The 21,370-nt window shown below is 52.4% G+C and overlaps 1 protein-coding gene across 2 annotated transcripts in view; it reads left to right on the top strand.

Moving 5' to 3' along the window:
* The window catches only part of HRAS (HRas proto-oncogene, GTPase), a 43,386-nt gene extending 23,843 nt beyond the window's left edge, over window positions 1–19,543 (top strand). For both annotated transcript variants that reach the window (XM_086472242.1, XM_009961167.2), the window contains exons 2-6: window positions 9,209–9,362; window positions 13,922–14,100; window positions 16,440–16,599; window positions 17,315–17,439; window positions 19,474–19,543. In XM_086472242.1, coding sequence (XP_086328368.1) covers window positions 9,252–9,362; window positions 13,922–14,100; window positions 16,440–16,599; window positions 17,315–17,434 — 570 coding nt within the window. In that variant the 5' untranslated portion in view covers window positions 9,209–9,251 and the 3' untranslated portion in view covers window positions 17,435–17,439; window positions 19,474–19,543. The remainder of the gene's footprint in view (window positions 1–9,208; window positions 9,363–13,921; window positions 14,101–16,439; window positions 16,600–17,314; window positions 17,440–19,473) is intronic.
* The last annotated feature ends 1,827 nt before the right edge of the window (window positions 19,544–21,370 follow it).

Genomic DNA, 21,370 nt, shown 5'->3' with positions numbered 1-21,370 from the left:
CGGAAATCTCGTAGGGGGGAATGCATTTCTTGACTACAGGGTGCAGTTTTTTTGGCCTGATATGCATTGGAGGTGCTCAGGTTGGGATTGGCCCTTTTCTTAAGCGATGTACAAGGCCACCTTGTACCAGCGGCTTCCCCCTTTCCTGTAGCTGGGCTTCAAGTGGGAAAACGGCAGTGGTGCTCAGGCTGCCCCTCTGCTCCCAGCCCTACCTATGTCTCCCATCGCTTATCTGTGCATCAGAACACCCGCCTCTCTGCCAGCTGCCTGTGCCCATGACCCAGTTCTGATTTCATTAGGATAATTGGTGAGCGGGGTGCCTCTTGCAGCACTCCAGGCTTTCCCGCTTGATGTACCCTGCCTCCCCAACTGTCTCTGCCCAGGGAGACTGGGCCGGGGTCAGCTGCCAGCTCTGACAGCCCAGCACAAAGACCCAGCAGGAGACCAACTGCTTTCCCATCCAAAACCTCTACTGGAAGCTCTTTGTCTCACGTGAAGTCCCCAGATGGGAGGTCATGTTGCCTGAGTTTAGTTCCCAGCTTTACCACCCGTTGATGACTTCAGGCCAGTCCCTTGGCTTGTTTGCACCCCCTTGCCTATCTGTACAATGAAGAGGATGGTGTTTGTGTTCATGCATGGCCACCACCCCAAGCTCTAGCACTGGGCTCTCCACCTATCGCAGCTCACTGGCAAGATCTGAATTTGTCCTTTCTTGTGCTGTTGCAGCAGAGAGCTAGGCAGCTGTGACCTGCCATAGCATGATGGCAGTCCTGGGAGAGGCTGTACCTTTCCCTGGCAGCTTGCCTGCAGCTGCTCCTTTCATCACCAAGAGGACCAGGCAGAAGACATTGGGTACCTTAGGAAACCAGCCTGGAGGCAGCATCTCTTGTAATCCCACCCCATTACTGGGCAGCGTTTGGCCAAAAGCCTGATTTTTCTGTCTCTGTTAATAGCTGTAATTACAGAGATCCACTTACACTGGTGCTACGTACTCATCTGGTCCGAGTTTCTACTTCCTTGCACTTTATATCTTGTGGGAAAATCAATGCAAATTGGTACCAAGTCTAGCAAGTCAAGAGATTGCTCAGAGCCTGGGTTTGTGGTTGCCAACCACACGTTTTAGCAGTTGTAGTTATTATTGTCTATAAAGTGGGTCTTGTTTTAGACTTTCCTGGATACCTCTCTGTCTTTTCGTATGCTCAAGGTATGTCACGCTGCCTTTCACCCCTCCCATTTATGTTTATAAATGGGATTTTAATGCCAAGGAAGATTAAAAGCTGCCTCTTCTCTTGAGCTCTGCTTTGGCCTCTGTTGCACAGAGCACGTTCTTCATTTGTTTTTCTGAAAAAGGCTAGGAGGCCTGGGAGAAGTCTTTTCCAGGGCGAGGTGGAGAGCTACCAGCCCGGGTGGGAAAGTGTCTGCCTCTGAACCACCTTCTCGACCCTGGGAGGCTGGAGAGGAGATGAAAGCAGAGGAGCCCTGGCAGTCTGCAGTCTTCTGCATCTCGGCAGCGAGAGCTTTTCCTCCCCCACACCGCTCTCCCACATGCGTTGGCAGAGTCAACACTAGGTCCTAAGTCCTGACTGGAAGATAACAGATCAGTTTTTATTTAATTGTCCCCTGTTGTCCCAGCCTGCTTCACGATGTGTTCATGCTTTCATGCATCCACCTTTACTAGGCTTCCAGACGACTCCAGTCTCCTCTTTCCTTATGCAGGCTACTCTTGCTCATCTAGAGTCTCAGACAGCACTTAAGTGTTAGGTCATAAATCACAGGCATGATTTAGAAACTGTCTTTGATTTCTTCAAACAGCTGGCCCTGCCAGATGCAGACAACTGGTGTTTTCAGCTAGTGACTTGAGTGCTAGCCCAGATGGTCTCTCCCATCTGCTTGTGAGTTTTTAAGGGTCTGTGTTCAGCAGTGGTGTAGGACATCTCATTTGCCTGCCTGTTGCCTTCAGACTGGCAGCAAGTAACCTGCAGAGCAGCATGCTTTCTCTCTGCAGAAGTTAGCTTGGAAGATTGGTTCTTCTGCAGAGACTATGGTGGGATGGGCTCCTTGCCTTCAGGGAGAAGAGTAGAGTGGTGGTGGGAGGTGAAGATCCCACTATGATTCACAAGCACATCTCAGCACCTGCCAGAGCTTCCTAAGGGCGTGCTGCTCTACATGCCACGTTCATGATGCTGGAGACGTTGGCACGAGCAGTCCTCGTCTAAAAGCTCCTGAGATAAGGGCCCTGCTAGTCTGTCCTTGGACTATAGTAATTTTGATGGCCTCTGTTGGCTGGGGGGGGCAGTTCCTTCATCCAGAGGGAAGGCTCTTGGGTAGCTGGTTGGTTCTTTGGGTTTATTGCATTACTGACTTGTGTAGGTTGTTTGCTGTTTTCGGTGGTTAGCTGCCTACGAGTTGTTTTGCTTAAGAGTAAGCTGAGAACAAAGAACTTTATTAAGAATATTTATTATTTGAGAGGGAAAGCAAGAACAGCATAGCCGGACCAGCTTACTGCTAACAGCCGGTGATTGTGCAGCTCTGTCTTTTATTCAACTCTCAGGAGCCAGGGAACAGAAAACAGGCAGCAGCTTTGGTGAGGATGGTACAATCTTGTTTTCCTTTGTCCTTCGATCTCTTCTGGAGAAGGAAGATGAGCAGGGGCTTCACAAGCCCTTTGTAGTCTTTGGCAGAGGCATTGTGTTGCCAGAGGTGCTTCAACTGGAAACTGTGCAAGGGCTGGGCCCAGCGCAGGGGCCCGTCCATGCCTGTTCAGGATCTTGTACAAAGCCATGGCTTGCACCTTGCTGCTGGGACATGTTTATGGCTGCTGTGGAGAGGCGATCCCTTCTTCTAGACCCGCCTGTGCCTTGAACCTGCCCGCAGCTTTCTACTATTCTTCCTCCCAGGTTTCTGCTGTGTTTTGAGCCTCCTACATGATGTCATTCCTTACCCCTTTTCATTTTTTTCCTCTGGAGCAGTATTTTTGTTTTCAGTCTCTTGGGACAGGCTGCCTCTTCCTTCAGACCTAGAAGAGCTTGCAGAGGATGGAAGGAGCCATTCTGTTCCCCTTAGGCTTTTTTCTTTTTTTCCCCAATAGAAAATATTTATTTATTATCTCCAAGTTGTTTCTCCAAAGCAGGGCCACTGCTTGCAACTTCTATTCCATCTTTGGCATCCCTTTCTCTTTTTTCATCTGTGAGCTGCATTGTCGGAGTTTTGGAGTATGCAGCCAGCAAGCCAACAGCAAGCGTGTTGAGTTCGATTTGCAGCCCACTTGTTAATTTAAAAAGCAATTAGTGAATTAAAATGAAGCGTTGGATAGGCTGTGATTCATAACAGGGTATCAGCTTGCCAGCCTCGTTTCCCTAATCTTTCAGGCTGGGCCGGCCACAGAGAACATCAGCGTTTTGACCTTGAGTGAAAATGAAAGGTGGCATTTCACACGCTGGAGAGCTTCCTTCAGTCTCTCCAGAGGCTGTAGTTTGTAATGCTGGTGAGTGTCTTGTGCATGAGCAAACAGAGGAGCTTGGACATTCGCTGGGGTGAGCCAGCAAGGTTTGCCTTGTCAACGTTCTCAAATCACCAAGTAGGATTCCTGACTTGCAGGCGTGGTGGACTGCTGGTAAGAGGCCGAGATGACCGTTGTTCTCACAGAGGACAGCAGACCACTTCTGCCTGCAGGGCATCTCTGCTAAAGGGCAGTAAAATCAAATGCTGCAGCGTTTGTGGGTTAAGGGCTCCTTGGTTCCTGTGGACAGGGCTTTTGGAGGAAAGGGTGCCCAGTCTGGAACGTGTCTGGAGATTTGCGGAGCTGAGGCAGACTTCTGATGCCGTTAAATGCAGAGACTCCCAATGAACAGGCAGAGGGTAAACTGTTCAGTAGTGAACAGTTGTAAAACTTCTGTCATGGCAGTGCCGCACAAAAATCTGCCTCTTGGCTTGTTTAGTTGGTGTCCATCCTGGGGGAGAAACAAGGAGAGGGAGGACACAGAGAAAGCTCTTTCACTGATCCTGTTGGAAGGGTGTCAGAGCCCTGCTCATGGTGAATGCGTTGGAAGCCCACTGCAAATCCATTTCACTTGACACCTGAACTTTTCTTGACACTGTGGTGGTGTGATGGGACATACTGGTGGGGCCAAGCCCCTTGTGTACCTCGCCTCTGCTTCTGCTGAGTGAGTTTCTGGAGGTTTCACAGTCATGTCCCCAAAACCACCACTCCCCTGCAGATGAATCTCTGTGCTGGAGAAGAAGGACAGTGAAGGACATCAGGTTGTTGTTTGCAGGACCCAGCTGGATCTCTGGGTAGCACCTCTAACCTTGATGCCTACACCTGCTTTAGGTCTTGGCCCCACAAAAGCTTGTACCGAGCATCTTGGTCCTCACTTCTGTGGGCAAAGCCTCCGTGCTGCCCAGCACATGCAGGCAGGGGAGAAGATAAGGAGGTGTGCCTTCTGCCCTCACCTACACCTTCGTCCCCCCCGCAAGACAAAGGTAGGATGCTGGTGCCCACCGGGGCTGGGTGCTTGCTCTCCCAACTCCCTGTGCAAGGCTGGCAGATGTTTCTTGTTTGCTGGAGCCGTGTGGCTCTGGCTGCTGGGCTGGGAGCAGCTGCTGCTGCCAGGCGGAAGCACTCGGTGAGGCTTTCCTAGACAGCTTTGAACGGGAGCCAGGAGCCCTCTCGCTACAGGAGAAAATCCACGAGGTCAGGAAATATAGCAGCAGCAGCTCCAGCTCCACACTGGGGCTGTTGGCTTGGCACGTGGATCCCAACCTTCCTCTTCCTGAATGGCTCTCCTCCTCATCGTCTCACTCAGCTGGTTGTCCGACAGCGCAGCTTTTGTGGGGTGGAACAGTTGAGTACTGCAGAGGTGATAAATTTGGACAGGCTGGGAAAACACCAGACGGTGGCCTGGGTCAGGCTTTCAGATCTTAAAGAGCTTGCAGAGGATGGAAAAAGTGCTGTTCCTGCTCAGCATGGGACTGGGAGGCTGTGCTTTCGTGTTTCCCTCTGTTATTTTGTGGTCAGTTCCGTCTGGGCTCTATGCTGGCTGCTGAGAAATAGAAACTCTTGTTTATCCTCCTGGAAATCCTTACATCAGGAGAAGTTTTCACAACAACCAACAGGCTATAAAGCTCCGTCCAGTGTGTCCCTGGACTGAGTGTGAAAACTTGGGGTGTCTGTTACTGTCTCTGGCAGGAGCCCTACTCTCTCTTACTTGCCTCTGTTTTTTAGGAGAGCCAGAAACATTGTCTTTGGGATGGCTGTTCCTTGAACCAGCCCATGCAGTGGTGGTGTTCATGGGGCGTTGAGGAGCAGCCATCCTTGCGTCGAAACCTGTGCAGGCATTGATGAGCAGCCTCGCTCTTCCCGTGTTCAGGAGCAAAGGCCATGATGGGGAGCTATGAGATGGTGTTGGTACGGTCAGCTTAGGGGTAGGACCAGCTGCCCAACTCTGTAACAAAGCTTGGCCATATGAAAATCCCCGCTTTCCCAGCAGCCCTTGGCTGGGTTCCCTCTCCTGTGGCATTTGCGTGTGCTCTGATGAGTGGTTGGGTCTGCACGCTCCCTGTGAAGAGCTTGCATTGTAGGAGATCCTTTGGGAGAAGGAGCGAGCTCGTCTGAACGTTGATTTTAGCACACATTAATTCAGGCAGCTCTCGCGCCCAGAGCTGTCCATCATTCCCCACGCGATCGCTCTACATTAGGACATGTTTTGCAGTGATGGTATGAAACAGTTGGGTGGGCTGAACTCGCCATCCTCTGCAAGTTACAGAATCTCTCCTGCCATTGCCAGGGCAAAGATGGCATGCAGAGCTGTGAAGAGTTAGCTGATGCACCAGCACCTTCTAGGTACGATGTGAGCGAGCAAACGCCAGCGTTGCAGAGTTCTTGTATGTAAATTGTCTGTGTGCTGGCTATGAGTGGTGGGGAGCCATAGCTTTTTCACCCCCTTCACTTCCACCGCCTCTTGGGTGGGTGTGGAGCAGGGAGATGGGGTCTGTGGTTTCTCTGGAGGAGCCAGAGCTGAAAACTCTGTGCTGGGGTGGTGGTGATGTGCAGGGCTTGCTGGTGCGTGGTTGCCCCTCCGTTTGCAGCAGAGCTCAGCAGCTCAGCTGGGATCTGGAGCAGGGGAAGAGCCTTAAGCTGCCGTGGGTGACTGTCTCGGCCCCCACCTCCTGCTGCAGTGGGGACCAGGAGGCTGGTGTGGCTGTGTGGGCTGGGGGGTCTTCTGAAGGGATGGGCTGAGCAGTGCCTTCTACTGGGGTGGTGTCGAGGGAAGTCTTCTTCTCCCCATGCCTAGGCTTTTCTCACTGCCTTAGCAAGTCCCATTGACCTGGGTGGTTGTGCAGTTCCCCTTGAGCATTGTCATGGCAGCTGCTCCATCATCAGCACCAGATGCAGAGCAGGGTCCATTGTTGCCCCTGCAGGCCTTTATTTGCTGCCGTTGTGCGTTTTGCTAGGGGTTGTAGATCTCCCTGCTCTGTATGAAAGCTGGGAGCTAGTTGCAGAGTTTCTTCAGACCCTCTAGACCCCTCTGTGTTCATCTGTGAAGCTGTTCTGCTGCCGGATCGATCCCCTCCTGGCCAGCGGTGTTGGTGGAAACAAGTCAGTCAGCGTTTGCTCCTCAGTCCCTATTTCAGCCGGTCGCTGTCCCTCATGGTAATTGTCTCCTACCATGCGAGAGGGATGAGGAGCCTGGGGTGGGGATCTTTTCAGGTGTCCCTGAAAAGTAATGTATGCAAGAAGTTCACATACATGAGGGCGTGCATTAATGGAGCAGAGCAACGTGGACGTGCTCAATTAGTGGGATCACTTAGGTTGTCTGCTGTAGCCTTACTTTCAAACTGCATCTCTTCCTCGGCTGCCAGAACAGAGGCACTTTTCTGTGAAGCAGTGGTACTTTCAGGTATGGACCCAGGGTATCACGTGAATTGTTTCCCCCACCATCACCACTTTTCCACTGTGTTTAATGACCTTCAGCTTCTCCAGCAGCAAAGAACGGCACAGCAACCAGAGGTCCTGCTTGGCATCGTGTTTGTGCTCTGGTTGCTCTTTTGCACCCCCTCCCTTGCCCTTCTTCAGGATTCTGGATGCTGAGAACGGCATGAGCTTTGTTTGCCTTCCCGCAGCCGAGACAGCAGCTCAGAAAAGGGCTTTGGCAAGAGGCGGTTGTGTCTGACGGCTCCCAGCTCCAGTGGGTGATTGAACCGAGTGGTTTAAGGTTGCAGCCGGGTGGCGATTGAAGGCAGACAGCTCTGGCCTCCTTTCCATTAGATCTTGGCTGCGTTAGCAAATGCATCAGATGCAGCCTGGGTCTAGAGTGGCCTTTGCCAGCACAGTTTGTACCAGCTTCCAGGGTTTTGGGAGTGGGGCTGGCGAGCCCGGGGAGGGGGGTGGAGTGATTTAACTGTCAGGGGGAGTGTCTAATCACCATGCAGTGGAGTTGCAGGCTATGTCAAATGGCAACAGGCCAAGGGAACTGTGAGCTCGTCTTCTCGCTGCGTTTCGGGTGGCTTCCCCTGAGCTCGCAGATGACGGCTACGGACAAGTATCTGACCCTGGGGTGACTTTCAGTGGGCAGGGGTTGCAGTCCAGTAAGGGTGGATTTCTAGTTAAACCTTCAGGGTTTTGTAATCTTCCTGAGTTAAAGTTCCTCTTTCTCAGCCGAGCTGGAGCAGAAGTTTAAGGGAGGAGGTGTGGGGGGATAGTGAACTTTCTCCTGTTGAAGGGCCATGGCAAGTATGTGGTGCTGCAGAAGTGTGGTTTGCTCACCCTGACCTTAGTCATCATTCCCAGTTAGCACCTTTTGTGATAGCATCTCTTATGCCAGCATCATCTCACAGGAGCAGGGGTGCCACTTCTGCAGTCCTCTTGCGATGGCCAGCGCAGCAGGAGGCATCGCTAGCTGGAGGATGGTCAGACGGTGTGGATGTGCCACCATCTCAAACCTGCCGTGTGGTTTGGGGTTTAACGCAGACTTGAGGGTGAAGACATGGAGCTAACAGCGTATTGGGGGGGGACTGGGACTGCTTCCCCGCACCTGTGGGCCTTGACATCCAGACTACATTGGCCAAGGCTTTCAAATCGACCTAATGGTTTTGGATTGCTAGCTTGAGACAAAGCAAATAGGAGATGGTGCTGAGCACTTCTGGAAAACCAGATCTCTTAAATTGGTTACTTTAGGGTTCACTTTTGATTTAACCTCTGTTTTCTTATTAGTAACTCTCCCTTACCTCTTGAGGTTTGCTTGGGGAATGTGTGAAGTTTGCATCCAGAGTGCCAGGCTGAAGGATTGCAGTGTATCGCAGGATAAATACAGCTTTGTATTCAGTTTGGTGGATTATTTTGCCTATTTTAACCTTCATTGCCAGTGGAGAGTGTTAGATGAAATAGCTCTGGATGCTGCAGTTCCATGGTGTACTTCTAGACCAAGTTTCATGGTTTTAGGTGAGGGTATCTCACATTTGAGACCCCAGTGCATCGGACCATAAAAGCGAAAGTAAGACAGTGGATCCTGGAGGTGCGGTATGGGGTGACAGACTGAAATAAGTGTAATATTCTCTGGCCAGATTCCCAGCGTAGTTGGTGTGCTGCATGGGAAGAAGGTAAGAAAGCCCTTGATCCTTGGGGCACACGGGCCATCCCACCATCTCCCTGTTTCCAGGTCAGGCTTGCCAGGATGGTACATCTGTGAGCTTGTGATGGGAGACCAGGGTGGTCCTGGAGCAGAATACCCTACGGTGGCAATTTCATGGACAACTTCAGAAAGCTACGTTAAAAGCACATTGCATCCCTGCTGGTGATTTACTGGTTTTCACCCCAAGGAGTGAGGGGTGGTGCTTTGTTATCCAGAAGAGCAGTGAAGTGGGTTTACCTTGTCCCATCCTCAGCGCCTACTGAAGTCAAGCAACTTAAAAGACCGTTAAAACCTTGAGGGGTGTGTCCCTTCACCTCTGCCTTGCAGACTTAGGTGTGTCTGTGTTATAACATGCTGGATCCCAGACCTCGGGGTCTCTTCCTCGCGGCATTTGGGTGCTCCTGGGACATGCAGGAGACATCAGGAACTCTCAATACCCGAGGAATGAGGCTGTGCTTTGTGGATTTCTGCCTTTCCCAGCAGAAGAGGGGGGCTGGCCGCTCAGCCCCGCTGCAGAGCAGGTAGCAAGGGGGAGGGAGCCCCTCTTTCTAATGCAGCAACCGTGTTTCTCCTTGCAGGTGGTGGTGTTCCTGGAAGTCCCGAGCTGGGGTCGGCTGGAAGATGACCGAATATAAGCTGGTGGTGGTGGGAGCTGGTGGTGTTGGGAAGAGTGCTTTGACGATACAGCTCATTCAGAACCATTTCGTTGATGAGTATGACCCCACGATAGAGGTAAGCAGCTCTGGGCATGGGGTCGGTCTGTCTGCGGGTTTTCCTCTTGCTCTTCTCCACCTCACCTCCAACCCAGAGCGTGCTCAGCTTGATCTCGAGTCTGAACTTGAGCAAGGATGTTCTTCTGCTTCGCAGAGCTATTCTGAGTTGCTACGTGCGTGTTCAGAGGTCACAGTGACCGAATTGTGCCTCCTGTAGAAGGACAGGGGTGTCTGCTGAAGAGAGATTTTGAGGGAGGCAGCAGAATGGAGCAGAGCCACGCAGGGGCTGAGAGGCAGCACAAAAGTCCTCCTTTCTGACCAGACCACAGTGTAGGGAGGGGTTAAAGGTTTGGGACTGAAGAGCCATTTTGTGTCTGTGCTTCCGTTTCTCCTGTGAAATCAGAGTAAATATATTGACTTCTCATGCAGGATGTTTTGAGATTTACTGATGAAATGAGTTTTATCAGAGCTTGGTTGTATTATGTATGTCCTGCAGTTTGAGCGAGATGTGCTGAGCAGCTGAACCATTCTGGTGGTGCTGGCCTGTCTAGCTCAGCACCCTGCTGGAGAAGCAGACAAGGACCCTGTGCTCCTCCAGGCTGTGCAGAGTTGGGGTCTGGTCTTCAATATCCATTACACTATTATTTTTTTTTTTTTAATTTTTTAAAAACAGGTTCCAGTCTCTGACTGCTTTCTCCGTTACTAGTGAGATGCTAATTACCCCCTGCATGACTTACACCTTCATTCAGGGGAGATGTGGGCAGCAGCCGCTGCTCTGCATGAGGAGCAAGTCCACCCTGGGAAGGCAAATTACAGCTCTGTCATGCCTCTTGGACAATAACCTCCCTGTCTGCAGTCCTAAAGGATTCTCCACCAGATGTGTGTAAATGCAGCTGTGGTTGCTGCAGTTATTATTATCATAATGGCTAAAAGGCCCCAGCTGGGATCAGAAATCTATTCTGGTAGGTGTTGTATGTGTAGTCCCCACCCTGAAGAGCTTACAAGTTAAATAAACAGGCAAGGCAAGGCTTGGTAGAAAGGCAGAAATAGTCTTAGAATCCTGCAGACGGGAAGCAGAGAAAGCACTAAAAAGCATGTGCTGTTACGTCATTTGGCCAAGGTCACCTACAAAGTCCACAGCAGAGACTGAAACTTGATTCAAGGGCTCCTGAGTCTCGGTGCTGCACCTTGGTTATGGATGCAGTTGCCTTCTTCCCCAGCTCCTCTCCCCTCACATGCTCATCACCAGTAGCACCCTATACTTTCCTTAAAAACCCATCCCAGGGTTTTTTTGGAAAAAAAAGCTCCTGAGGGAGAGCAGCCTCCCTGGGGGAACATCTGCATGGATGGGTCCTCTCTTGGACCTTAGTGTGGGCAGAGGCAGCTCTGACCCAGTGATGTGCCAGGGTTTGGCATCCTTTTTTTTTTTTTTTTTGTCTCCAGCCGCCTGCCCCCTCTATGTACCCTGCAGGGAATTTTCTCCATGTAAACAGGCAGCAGCGAATGTAAACCTTGCATGGTATTTCCCAGCACACCCTCCTCGCCCTGCCTGCTCCTGCCATGCCCTGGAGATGCCTGCTCTCCCCTGGTGCCCACTCTGCTCTTCTCCTCTTCCTAAAGCCACGAGCTGCTCTTCACCCCTCTCCCCCCTGGTGCTTTTCCACCTGCAGGTCCCACCAGCCCTGATGCCTTTGCAGCTCCCTTGGTCATACCCTGTCTGCATCCAACCCCAGCCATCTTCTCACTCATTCCAGGGTGACTCCTTTTAATTATGCTTCATTTTATGGGGATTTAGGACACACGGAGAGCTACCTGCCAGCCATCCGAATTTGACCAACAAACCACCCTCCTGTGACTAAGCTGCTTTGGATCATGCCCAGGAGCTGACTCCGACTGTTCAGCTGGCTAAAAAAACAGCACAGCAATGCTGAAATGAGCAGGATAAAAGGGGAAAAAACCCCAAACCGTGAACGTGCACAGAGCAAAGGCTTTACCTGTCACTTAAATGAATCGAGCACAGGCTGCGCTGCAGAGCGGGATGCGAGTGGGTCGGGGTGCACCTAGAAGGTGCTCCCCAGGGCAGGAGGGGTGGAGAAGTGAGTTTGTTCCCTGTCTGGGGCAGAGACCCCGACTGAGTGCTTGCTCCCCTCCTGCTCTTCTGATGCACTAGTGCAAATGTCTGGCTTGGTAACTCAGTGCTGGCTGACCTGCTGCAGTGCGTGCTTGCACCTGCTCTCGGGCTGCCGAGGAGCCTTAAGACCTTTATTTTGGGAACAGGAGGGCCAAGGCACCAAGGAGAAGTGTGCCACTGGCAGCATCCCGTGGTGAATGAGTGGGGATGGAGTCAGACTGTGTGGGGAAGTTCTTTGGTTCGTCTTCCAGCTTGTAGCGGTCAGCTAGTGACAGGCTCTGGTCGTTTCCTGATTTAACAAATGGAGCATCTCTCCATTTAACAAATGGACCTCCTGGCACCTATCTGGGATCCTGAGTTTGAACCCCAAGCAGTCGGTGTTTCTGCTGCCCGGCACTTCACAGCTGGGTCCGGCCATTTTCCTGTGTGCGAGAAGGTGGGGTAGGACTTGGGGGCTGCAGAGGAGTGGTGGGGCTGCAGGGTGCTGGTGGCTGGACATGTGGGCAGGTGGCAGCTACCCCTGCAGCAGCAGCCAGCTCACCTGGTAGCATGGTGGGGGTGGCTGAGACACCATCCCAAGCATCCTGGCGGGGCTCGGGTGAAGCTGGACACCAAGCAAGGGTGGGGAGAGCTCGTTCTCTTCTTTTGGGGAGTGGGGTGCAGAGCATCCTCTGCAGGACTGTTAATGCCTTCGCTTCGTTAGTGAGCTGGCTGGCCTTATGGGCAGCCTGGTGATGACCTGAGCCAAGGTGTGGGATTGCTTCTCCACAGGCGTGCTGCTGGTGAGACCTCCTGTCACTGGGGACTTGGCAGTTAATGGCAAACGTGTGCTGGTCCTCTGGCTGCAAGCCATGGCACAGGAGTGGGAGGATGCTCTGCTGGGCAGAGCAGGCACTGTGGTCCCCTTCGCCAGCCTCTGCCCAGGCACTGGGACCCTGGAGATGGAACCAGTGCTCTTCTACTTTGCACCAAGGAGGCTCGAGATACATTATTGATTAGAAACGGGAGCTCATCCCTGCAAGGCAGCCTGCCAGTTGCCTTCAGAGCAGTTGGCTGGAAGCCAGCCCATCACTCCACACTTATTCCCGGTGGGTCAGCAGTCCCCTTTTGGGGAAGGCACGGCTGAGAAGGTCGTGGCAGAGCAGATCTCATCTCCTCTGATTTTGCAGCCCTCTCTGTAAGGTGAGGAAAGACTTTAATTAGCCCCAGTAGATGATGATGTTGTAGTAATAAACCAAAGGGTGGAGGCCGCGTTGGCCCCATTCCCTTTCCGTGCCACTGCTGGTCCTGTCGGTGACCTTTGCTGCGTTGGCTGTTTGTCTGCCGACCTGCAAAGCTCATCTGATAACATTGTTGTGGTCGTTGGAAGAGCAGCAGACGTTTGAATTAATTTTAAACTGCAGCTGTAGCCTCTGCCAGTGGCTGCAAAGCACTGTCATGGTCATGTTGCTGACTCGCCGCTTTTCCATACCTTTGGTTTTGGCTTCCTTCTCGTGCTGGGAGTAGAGGATGCTGCGCCGCACCCGAGGGATGGTTATTGGAGAGGGATGAGGCTGTTCCTCTGTGCAGGGGCTGCCCTAACATCATCCCTGTTGGTGAGACGGGCATGGGGGAGAGGCGTGGTGGGGAGGAGTGGTGCTTAGAGGAGCCTGCCTTGAAAATGAAACCTGTTGAGGGATGCCCTGGGTGATTTCTAGGCCTTCTTACATCTGCGATAAGTTGCGATTACCTCTGCTGCAGGGAATAACACTGACTTCAAAGGATGTTTGTGGATAGTCCTTACCTCTCCTGGAGCCCTCTGGGCCCAGACAGGTTGTGGGAAACACCCTCCTCCAAGTGTGATAGTTTGGGGGTTTTTTATCATATTTGGAGAAGAGCTTTACCATCAAGCCCAGTTTGCAGCCTTACTGGTGGCATATCGCCTCTGGTGCCTGATCTGAGATGCATTGGAGGTGCTGGATTTCCAGGTGATCTTAAACACCTTCCAGCTCCACAGATTGCAGACGGTGGCTGGAAGCCCTGGCTGGCCAGAGCCACCTTTCCTGGGTGTTCCACCACCCAGGCAGGGCGGCAGCAGAAGCAATTAGCCAGGTCTGAGTAAAGCTTCAGAAAATAGTTGCCCAGGGCTGTGTGGTGTGGTAGGGACAAAGCTGCCCTTGGTCTGCCAGCGGCAGGGCTGGGAATGGGGAGAGCAAGGCAGGGACTGTCTTCTCTGTGGCTTTGCCAGAGAAGCAAAAACCTGCTGAGCTGCTCTTTCCTTTTCTTTGTTTCTTCTTTTTCCTTTCCCTCCCATTTTTGAAACAGATTGACTTGGGGATTTAATGGGAGCTAAACCCAGGCTACACCTGGCATCTTCCCAGGGATGCACTCGCTGCATCCATTCACTTGGCCGGACCGGAGCCCTCTCTTAATGCATCCTTCTCCCTTTCTCTCCTCCTGGCCCGCAGGATTCCTACAGAAAGCAGGTCGTCATCGATGGAGAGACCTGCTTGTTAGACATCTTGGATACCGCAGGGCAAGAGGAGTACAGTGCCATGAGAGACCAGTACATGAGAACGGGGGAAGGATTCCTCTGTGTCTTCGCCATCAACAACACCAAGTCCTTTGAAGATATTCACCAGTACAGGTCAGTATCCTGGGACGGGCCCCTTCCCCCTTGCCCTGTGCAAAGGGGAGGTCTTGCTGCTGCCCCCTCCTGCCCTCCGTTTTAGATCAGGCCCCATGCTGGAAGCACTGGCTGCCAGCAAAGACAATTAGCTCAAGTGGGCATTCCCCAGGGAAGAGCCGGAGCAGACAGCTAATGTCAGTGACTCCAATAAAACCCATCCGAAGGGATTGCCGGTGGCCCCTGGGGACTTGGTAATGTAATGTTTAAGTGTTTATAGTGACTAAAGAGAGAGCTGATCCTCTCTGACCCCCTCCCTTCCCTCCCTAATTAATGGGATTGCTTTGTTAGTGCTATCGATCTCAGCAACTTCTGCTGGGCCCGGGAGCTGGGAGAGGAGGCTGGGAAGGGCAGGGAAGGCTGCTTCTCCCGCTGGCAGCCATTGTGGCAAGGCTGTGGTCTGCCGGCCGCATGCACGCACGTAGGGAGAGGCAGTCCTGGCCCCCTGGAGCTTCATTTCAGCCAGGGCACAGACAAAGCAGGAGGAGGGTCAGAGCCCCAGTGAGGTGACTAACCCAAGAGGATGTGCTGGGAGGGGGCAATGGCAGAGCAGGGACCCCATCCCAGTGTGGTCCTGCTTTGGCTGCACCCGTTACCCATCCTGCTTCTCCCTACTGCTGCCACCACCCCTGCAGAGCTGGAGTGCAAAGGAGGTGACATAAATGCAGCAGGAGTCTTCCCTGCTTATCCTGATGCTAGTTTAGGGAGGGATCTCTCTGCTTCGTGCCTTTTTTTTGAGGCTTGGCTGTGATGGGAGCCACTGCGATGATCCACTTGCAGAGGATGCAAGACGTGACTTTGCTTGTCCCTGCTCTCTGCATTGCCCACCAAGGGACCGTGTACCCTGGTCCTTCCTCCTAAACCCAGGTCCCAGCTCATCCCGCAGCTCCCAGCACAGGCACAGCCCATCCTTGCTCCATAGTCAGCTGTGCTGCTCCGAGCTGTCAAGATGTCTCAATCTTCGGCTAGCAGGCACGTTCACCGCAGTAACTGTACGGCTGGGCGAATTTGGCTTGTTTTAGCTGAACCGAAGGACAAAGGATGGGATTTTCCTAAAGCACCTGAGGGGTTCAGCAGCATTCCTCCTTCTGCTGGAGCTGGTGCCTGGGACTCACTCGCAGGACGGCTGATTTCAAGCCCCAGTTTTCATCGTGATGTAAATCACCAGCTTTCATCTCGTTTTGCCTGTGCTCTTTGTGTTTGCACTTTTAAAAGAATATTCCCTGGGGAAATGCTGGCTCTCCCTGGTTAGTGACCATTAGGAGGTGTCTCTTTTCAGCTAAGTGTAGCCCGGGCACTAAATTTAGTACATGGGTTTGCTGATCAGGATGTTACATGGAACGTTTTAAGTGGCTTGATGGCATATTGTACATAGAGTCAGACTTCATTTCTATGTTCTACTACATTAAAAAAAGATGATTGATTTTTTTGTGTGATATATGTCCAGCTGCTTTTGGATGGAAATTTGAATTCAATTAAAGTGCAGAAATCAGCATTTTAAATCATGCTTTTATTAGTTAAATAAAACCATGTTAAATGTTCTGGATTCATGAGCAAGGAAAAAAAAGGCTGGTTTGTATCTGAAGTTAAATGATTTATTAAACAAAGGAAGTTTTTATCTATCAGGAGGGAATTGAATGGATTGTTTGTGGTCATAATGGCCTTTAAGATTTTTAGAAGTGGTAGATCTCATCCTCACCCACCTAGTTTTAAATCCAAGGTTGGAATGAAGAAGTGAGCATTACAGCTTTTTTGCTTCCCAGTTGGTTTCTCAACTTTGAGTGACCTGAACTAAACTGAAAGGAAGCAAATACTGACTGTGCATCTGCAGAAAAGTTTACGACTGCCAAAAGCTGCTTTATCAGCTCAGCAAATTCTGGTTGCAGGTGTAGTTCTTTTCTTTTTTCTTTTTTTTTTTTTTTTTTAATCCCCATTCAGGGGGATTAATTGATCTAAAACATTGGAAATAACACAGGTAACTGCTTGAGTATTCATCTTTATTTAACTTAAACTATTTTAAGTTCATTTCTTAATATAGACTGTCATAATTTCAAGGTGTGTTTTGTAAACAGTTGCGTTTAAAGAGCAGAAGTATGTTTAGTTTTCGTTTCCAAAGTGCCTAGTGCTGTTTACTTGCTTACGTGCTATGGTCACGTACGTTCTCCTGAAAGCCCAACCCAAGGCATTTGGCAGGAACGGAGCGTAGCTGTTAATTCTTGATGAAGAAGTTGGTGGGGAGTGTCCTGGAGCTGCCCCCGATGTCTTCTCTCCCTTCACTTTGGCACCTCTTACTCTTGCAGGGAGCAGATCAAGAGGGTGAAGGACTCAGATGATGTTCCGATGGTGCTGGTGGGGAATAAATGTGACCTACCAGCCCGGACAGTGGAGACCCGGCAAGCGCAGGACCTGGCCCGGAGTTATGGGATCCCCTACATAGAAACATCTGCCAAAACCAGACAGGTAGGAGGAGGGTTTTAAACAAAATCTTCTTCTTCTTCTCTTTTCTCCAGTGCCGTCCTGGAGAGGCAGGAATGGGCAGACACCACCTTGCAGACAGATGGGTGCAAGGGCTGGAGTTAGTTGCTTCCTCAAGGCTAAATGCTCCATCAGGATGTTCCTTCCCCTGTCCAGCCTTGGGCTTCCAGTCTGGAGAAGTGTGTAATTCATGCTCTGGCAGCAGTGAAGGGGAGATGCCTTCTCAGGGCTTTCTCCAAGGCTCTGGAATAACCCCCATAGTCACTGCAGGTCAGCTAAGCTCAGGGGACTTGGCTAACCTCATCCATGGTCTGTTTTGTCAGACCTACAGGCAGAATATACCAGTGCTGGAAGGACCACATGGGGCTCCCAGAGCACGAGGGTGGAAATGGAGCAGCTGCTACCTTCAGTGGTCTAGTGGTGGCTTTTCTCTTGGGTAGTGGACCTCATTCAGGCTGCTGAAAGATGATGGATCTCAATGACTTAAGAGCCCCTTGGCCTCGTGGTTGCTCAGTCTTGCTCTCTGCTCAGGGGCCACGCTAAGATCCCTGTTAGTCTTCCCAGCTTGGTTTCGTAACTCTGCCATCTGCAGCGCTGGAAGACAGTGCTCAGGACACCCAGCTGGGGAGCAGAGCCCTCTCCTCTCCCCACTGTCCTCTCACAAAGTGGGCAGCTGGTTCAAGCGATGCTTTTCTTGCAGGGCGTTGAAGATGCCTTCTACACCTTGGTGCGGGAGATCCGCCAGCACAAGCTGCGCAAGCTGAACCCCCCAGATGAGAGCGGCCCCGGCTGCATGAACTGTAAATGTGTGATATCGTGACTACGGTGAGTTTTGGAAGCAGGAGGTGGGGTGCAGCGGGGGGTGCTCTTGGAAGCAGGGCAGGAGGTGACTGCAGGAGCACTCATCTGCAAACAAACGCGGCAGAAACAATTTCAGCTGCGGGTATTTTTTAATGAAACACCTTTTTGACTGAAAAAGAATTTTTCTGTCAGAACATAGCTAAGTCAAATTTCCCACTTTCCCAAGGAAGTGTGTAGGAGGAAAGGGTTGTTTATTTTTCCCCCGTATTTTGTGGAACAAAATTCTACGGAACTGAATAAAAAAAGAGGGCATGTTTTGTCATGCTTTCCCTGGGAAAGCTCCTTCCCGTGCTGCCCCTCGGAAAGAGGCGTTAAGCTGGTGTTGGAGGTGTGTGGGTTGCTGCGCCGTCACCGGGCTGGCCCTGGAAGAGCTGGGATGAAGCGTGTCGCCTCCCAACGTGCTCCTGTAAACGGCCTTGGCCTAACGCTGCAGAGCAGACCTGTCTCACCATGAGAGTCCCGTGTTCCTCAGAATTCTGAGTTTCCCCCGTTAGAGATATCCCCTGGGACAGTGGAGCCGATGCAGTGTTGAGAATTAGCCATAAGGGGGCTGTTTTGCTTTTATACATTGTGTGTGCTGGAGCCAGAAACAGTGTCTTTCAGCTTGTCCGTGTTCACCTGCCTGGTTTTCTTTGTTTTCTTTCCTTGTGGGTTTTTTTTTTGAGTTTATTTAAATCATTGCAATCATCCCAGATAGCAGTGAGGGAGAGCTCCTGTCAGTGTCCCCACGTGAGCCTTGAGCCAAACGCCTGGGAACCTCTGGCTGTGTGACCACCTCCTTCCATGGCAGAAGTGGGGAGAGGGGCTGCTGGGGATGAGTGCACCAGGGGCTGAGGTGGGGGAGAAAAGCCTGCCTGGACATGGCCCTTAATGTCTTTTGGGGAGTCTCCCAAGCACCCAGCCTGGCCCTTCACCCCTTTACACAGCTGCTGGAGCCCTAAAGAGAAGGGCTTCACATCCGGAGATGGTGCTCAGGGGGTCTTGCTGGAGGTGGAGGTGGGCAGCTGGTTTTCCTCCACTGCTTTTTGAGCCAAAGGCCATGAGCGCAGCAGAGCCCTTCCCGGGAAAAACAACAACAAAACGGAAAAAAAAAATAAAAAATGTTGGCAGCGTTTGCTTCCGATGAGCACAAAACCACCCGAGCACCCCACCCCTCCACTCCCAGCCGAGGTGCGTGAGGTCTCCTGGGGGACAAGCCGAATGTGTGCCCAGCGCACTTATCACTGCTAAGGGAGGTTTTCCAGATGTTCGGGTCTTCCAGATGTGCAGGAGTGTTTCCTCCGGATGGAGATGAGAGCGCAGGGCTCGTTTCCTGCTCTGGCGCGCAGCTGACGGCACGGGCTGGGCTGTTCCCCGGCGCCAGCTGCCAGGAGCCCGGGCCCTGTCACAGCCAGCGCTGGCATGGGCAGCGCCTTCCGAAAAAGGAGCAAGAAGTGGTGGGCAGGATACTCTTGGACACACTCTCCTGCTCAGAGAGCGTGCCCTGGGAGTTCCTGCATCTCTTTCTGCTCAGGCAGAAAGTGGAAAGCAGGCATCCCAGCTAATTCTAGCTGCAGTGGCCAAGAGCAGAGTGGGAGGAACATCAGGGCACGAAGCAAGGCAAGGACACACTGGGATTTGGGGAGGAGAAGGGTGGGTGGGTGATTTGACTGCATTTGCCCTGGCCTGACTTTGTGGTTCCCATCATCCCTGGAGGAGGGAGAAGGATCTCACCAAACAGTGCCCCTTCCCACAACGAGGTTTGGGCAGAGGTAGCAGGTTTGGTGAGATGCCTGAGGCTCACCCATCACCCCACAGACAATTTGCTTGTTCCCTTCAGCACACACGCAGATGCTTTGCTGAGCCAGGTCCAGGCCTCCCAGGACCGGCGTGGCCCTTTGTTTTCCCTCTGTGGGCACTAGCAGGGTCATCCCGAAATGCGAGGGGCGGGTAGTGGAAACAGCCCCCACTGGTTCCAACGGCGACTGGGTGCTCACGAGTGTCCTCTTCTGGTTTCAGCTGACTGGACCGTGTCTTGGAGAGGTTCCCACTGGGCAGAGCGCCAGGAAAGAGGTGAAGAAAAGGAAGAAGTGAACTGATTCAGGGGAAGAGTATAGGGGGAGGGGGAGAGGAAGAGGAGGAGGAAGAGGACAGGGGGAGCATGAGCCCCTCCAAGGACTATCTCGCACTTCACCCAAGCCTGCGGCAAATGACTTTTTTTTTTTTTTTTTTTTTCTTTCCCCATTCCCTCCTCCTTTGGCCTCCTCCCACCCCGGCAACTGTACAAAGCCACAGATTGAATCACAGTAAATTATTATTTGATGGTCTCAACAAACTTCTTGCTGGCTGTGTCCTCCTTCCAGAGGGTGCTGCTGCTGATGCTCCAGGAGGTTCGCTGGTGGGACAGTGGGGAGGGAAGGGCACTGAGATGTGCCTTCCATGGACCGAGGTCATGCTGTAGACCGTGAAGGCGATTGGGGTGGGGTATCCTTCAGGGAAAGAGCTGTCTTTGTCTCCAGCAAGTCATTGTCATGCCCCTGTCTCCCCCAGCCCACCTGAAACTCTGCTGGCCCCAAGTTTTGGTAAGGTGGAAGAGCACGACCAGTCCAAGCCTGCCGTCAGCCCTCCCCTGGGTGGCTTGCTTTCAACTTAGTCCTTGTGAGATTTTGTTATGGCCTCAGATGCAATGCCTGGAAGGGAAGAAGCATCGGGGAGGAGATCCAAGAGCTGGCTTCACCTCAGCTGGTGCCAGTTTGTTACTTCCTTGATTTTTTTTTTTTTTTTTCTAGGCAGCTCTTTCTGGCGCAGCACCTTCCAAATGTTTTTCTGCTCGAGAGGTAGAATTAGGCCTTTCTGCTCCCCTCCAGCACCTAGCCAACATGAGCACCTGCACAGTACATACACCTTGGGCTGCTCCAGCCTGTCAGCAGTGTATAATGGTATGCAAATCCTCGTCTGCCCTGTGCATGGCTTAATTACTGGTGAGCACGTAGCAGAAGGGCTCCCCTGTGCTGCAGACAGCTGTCTGGCTGCTCAGCAACTAAGACTAAAGGATTCAGACTTCCAGTCCTTGGGTTTAGAGTGGGTAAGAGTGTTTTGGAGAAGGGCTAAGCTGTCGGGAAACCTGTCTTCACTCAGCCCTGCTCCTCTGGGATTTTTGCCAGGGGTCTGACCAGCTCGCAGAGCCGAGATGAGGCATCGCAGTCAGGGCAGCGGGTGGCTCAGTGCTCGCTGCCTTTCTCTCTCCCAAGCAATTGCACAGGCTGATTTAGGGCGTCCAGAATTCAGAGCATCAAAGGGGGAAGGTGATCCAGCCGAGCACAGTGGGGAACTGCTCTGCCCGGGCCAGCCCAGGCCTGCAGAGGCAGTGGGTTCGGCAGCCGAGGCTGGCAGGCGTTGGGAGCGGCGAAGGCAGCACGTGAGTCACGGCAAAACTGGTACAGGAGCACTGGTCACCCCCAGCGCAAAGCCACAGCCCAGCCAGGGGTTCCAGAGCCCGTGCGGGCAGCCGCCTGTCCCGCTTGTCGCCCTCTGTCATGCTGGGCAGGGGCAGAATTTAACACTGCTTGGAGTTGCTGCCTTTGCTTTCGGCCTGGGCAAGAGAGGACTTGTGCTGACAGCCTGCTTTTTGTACCTGCCTGCACCGGGGTGCTGCGGGGCATGGCCCCCACCCTGGCTGCAGCTGCCTGGCACCCAGTTCCCGCAGGAGAAGGGCTGATCGCAGCTCGAGTGGGAGAAGTTACCCAAGGGAAGGGCTGCCCTGCCTTTGGCGGGGTGTGCTGTTGACAGCAGTGCCTGACCCCATGCTGGAGTGGCTGAAGATACTGAGTCTGGTGTTACATGGTAGGGCTGGACCAGAGGCTCCCAGAAAACCTCCCAACCGAAGCTGTTTCACGCGTGAAGCCTGGAAGAAGGG

The sequence above is a fragment of the Leptosomus discolor genome, chromosome 12 (assembly GCF_034619465.1).
Source record: "Leptosomus discolor isolate bLepDis1 chromosome 12, bLepDis1.hap2, whole genome shotgun sequence".
Classification (NCBI taxonomy): domain Eukaryota; kingdom Metazoa; phylum Chordata; class Aves; order Leptosomiformes; family Leptosomidae; genus Leptosomus; species Leptosomus discolor.
The sequence above is the reverse complement of the archived record's forward strand: the minus strand, read 5'-3'. Positions and strand labels throughout refer to the sequence as shown.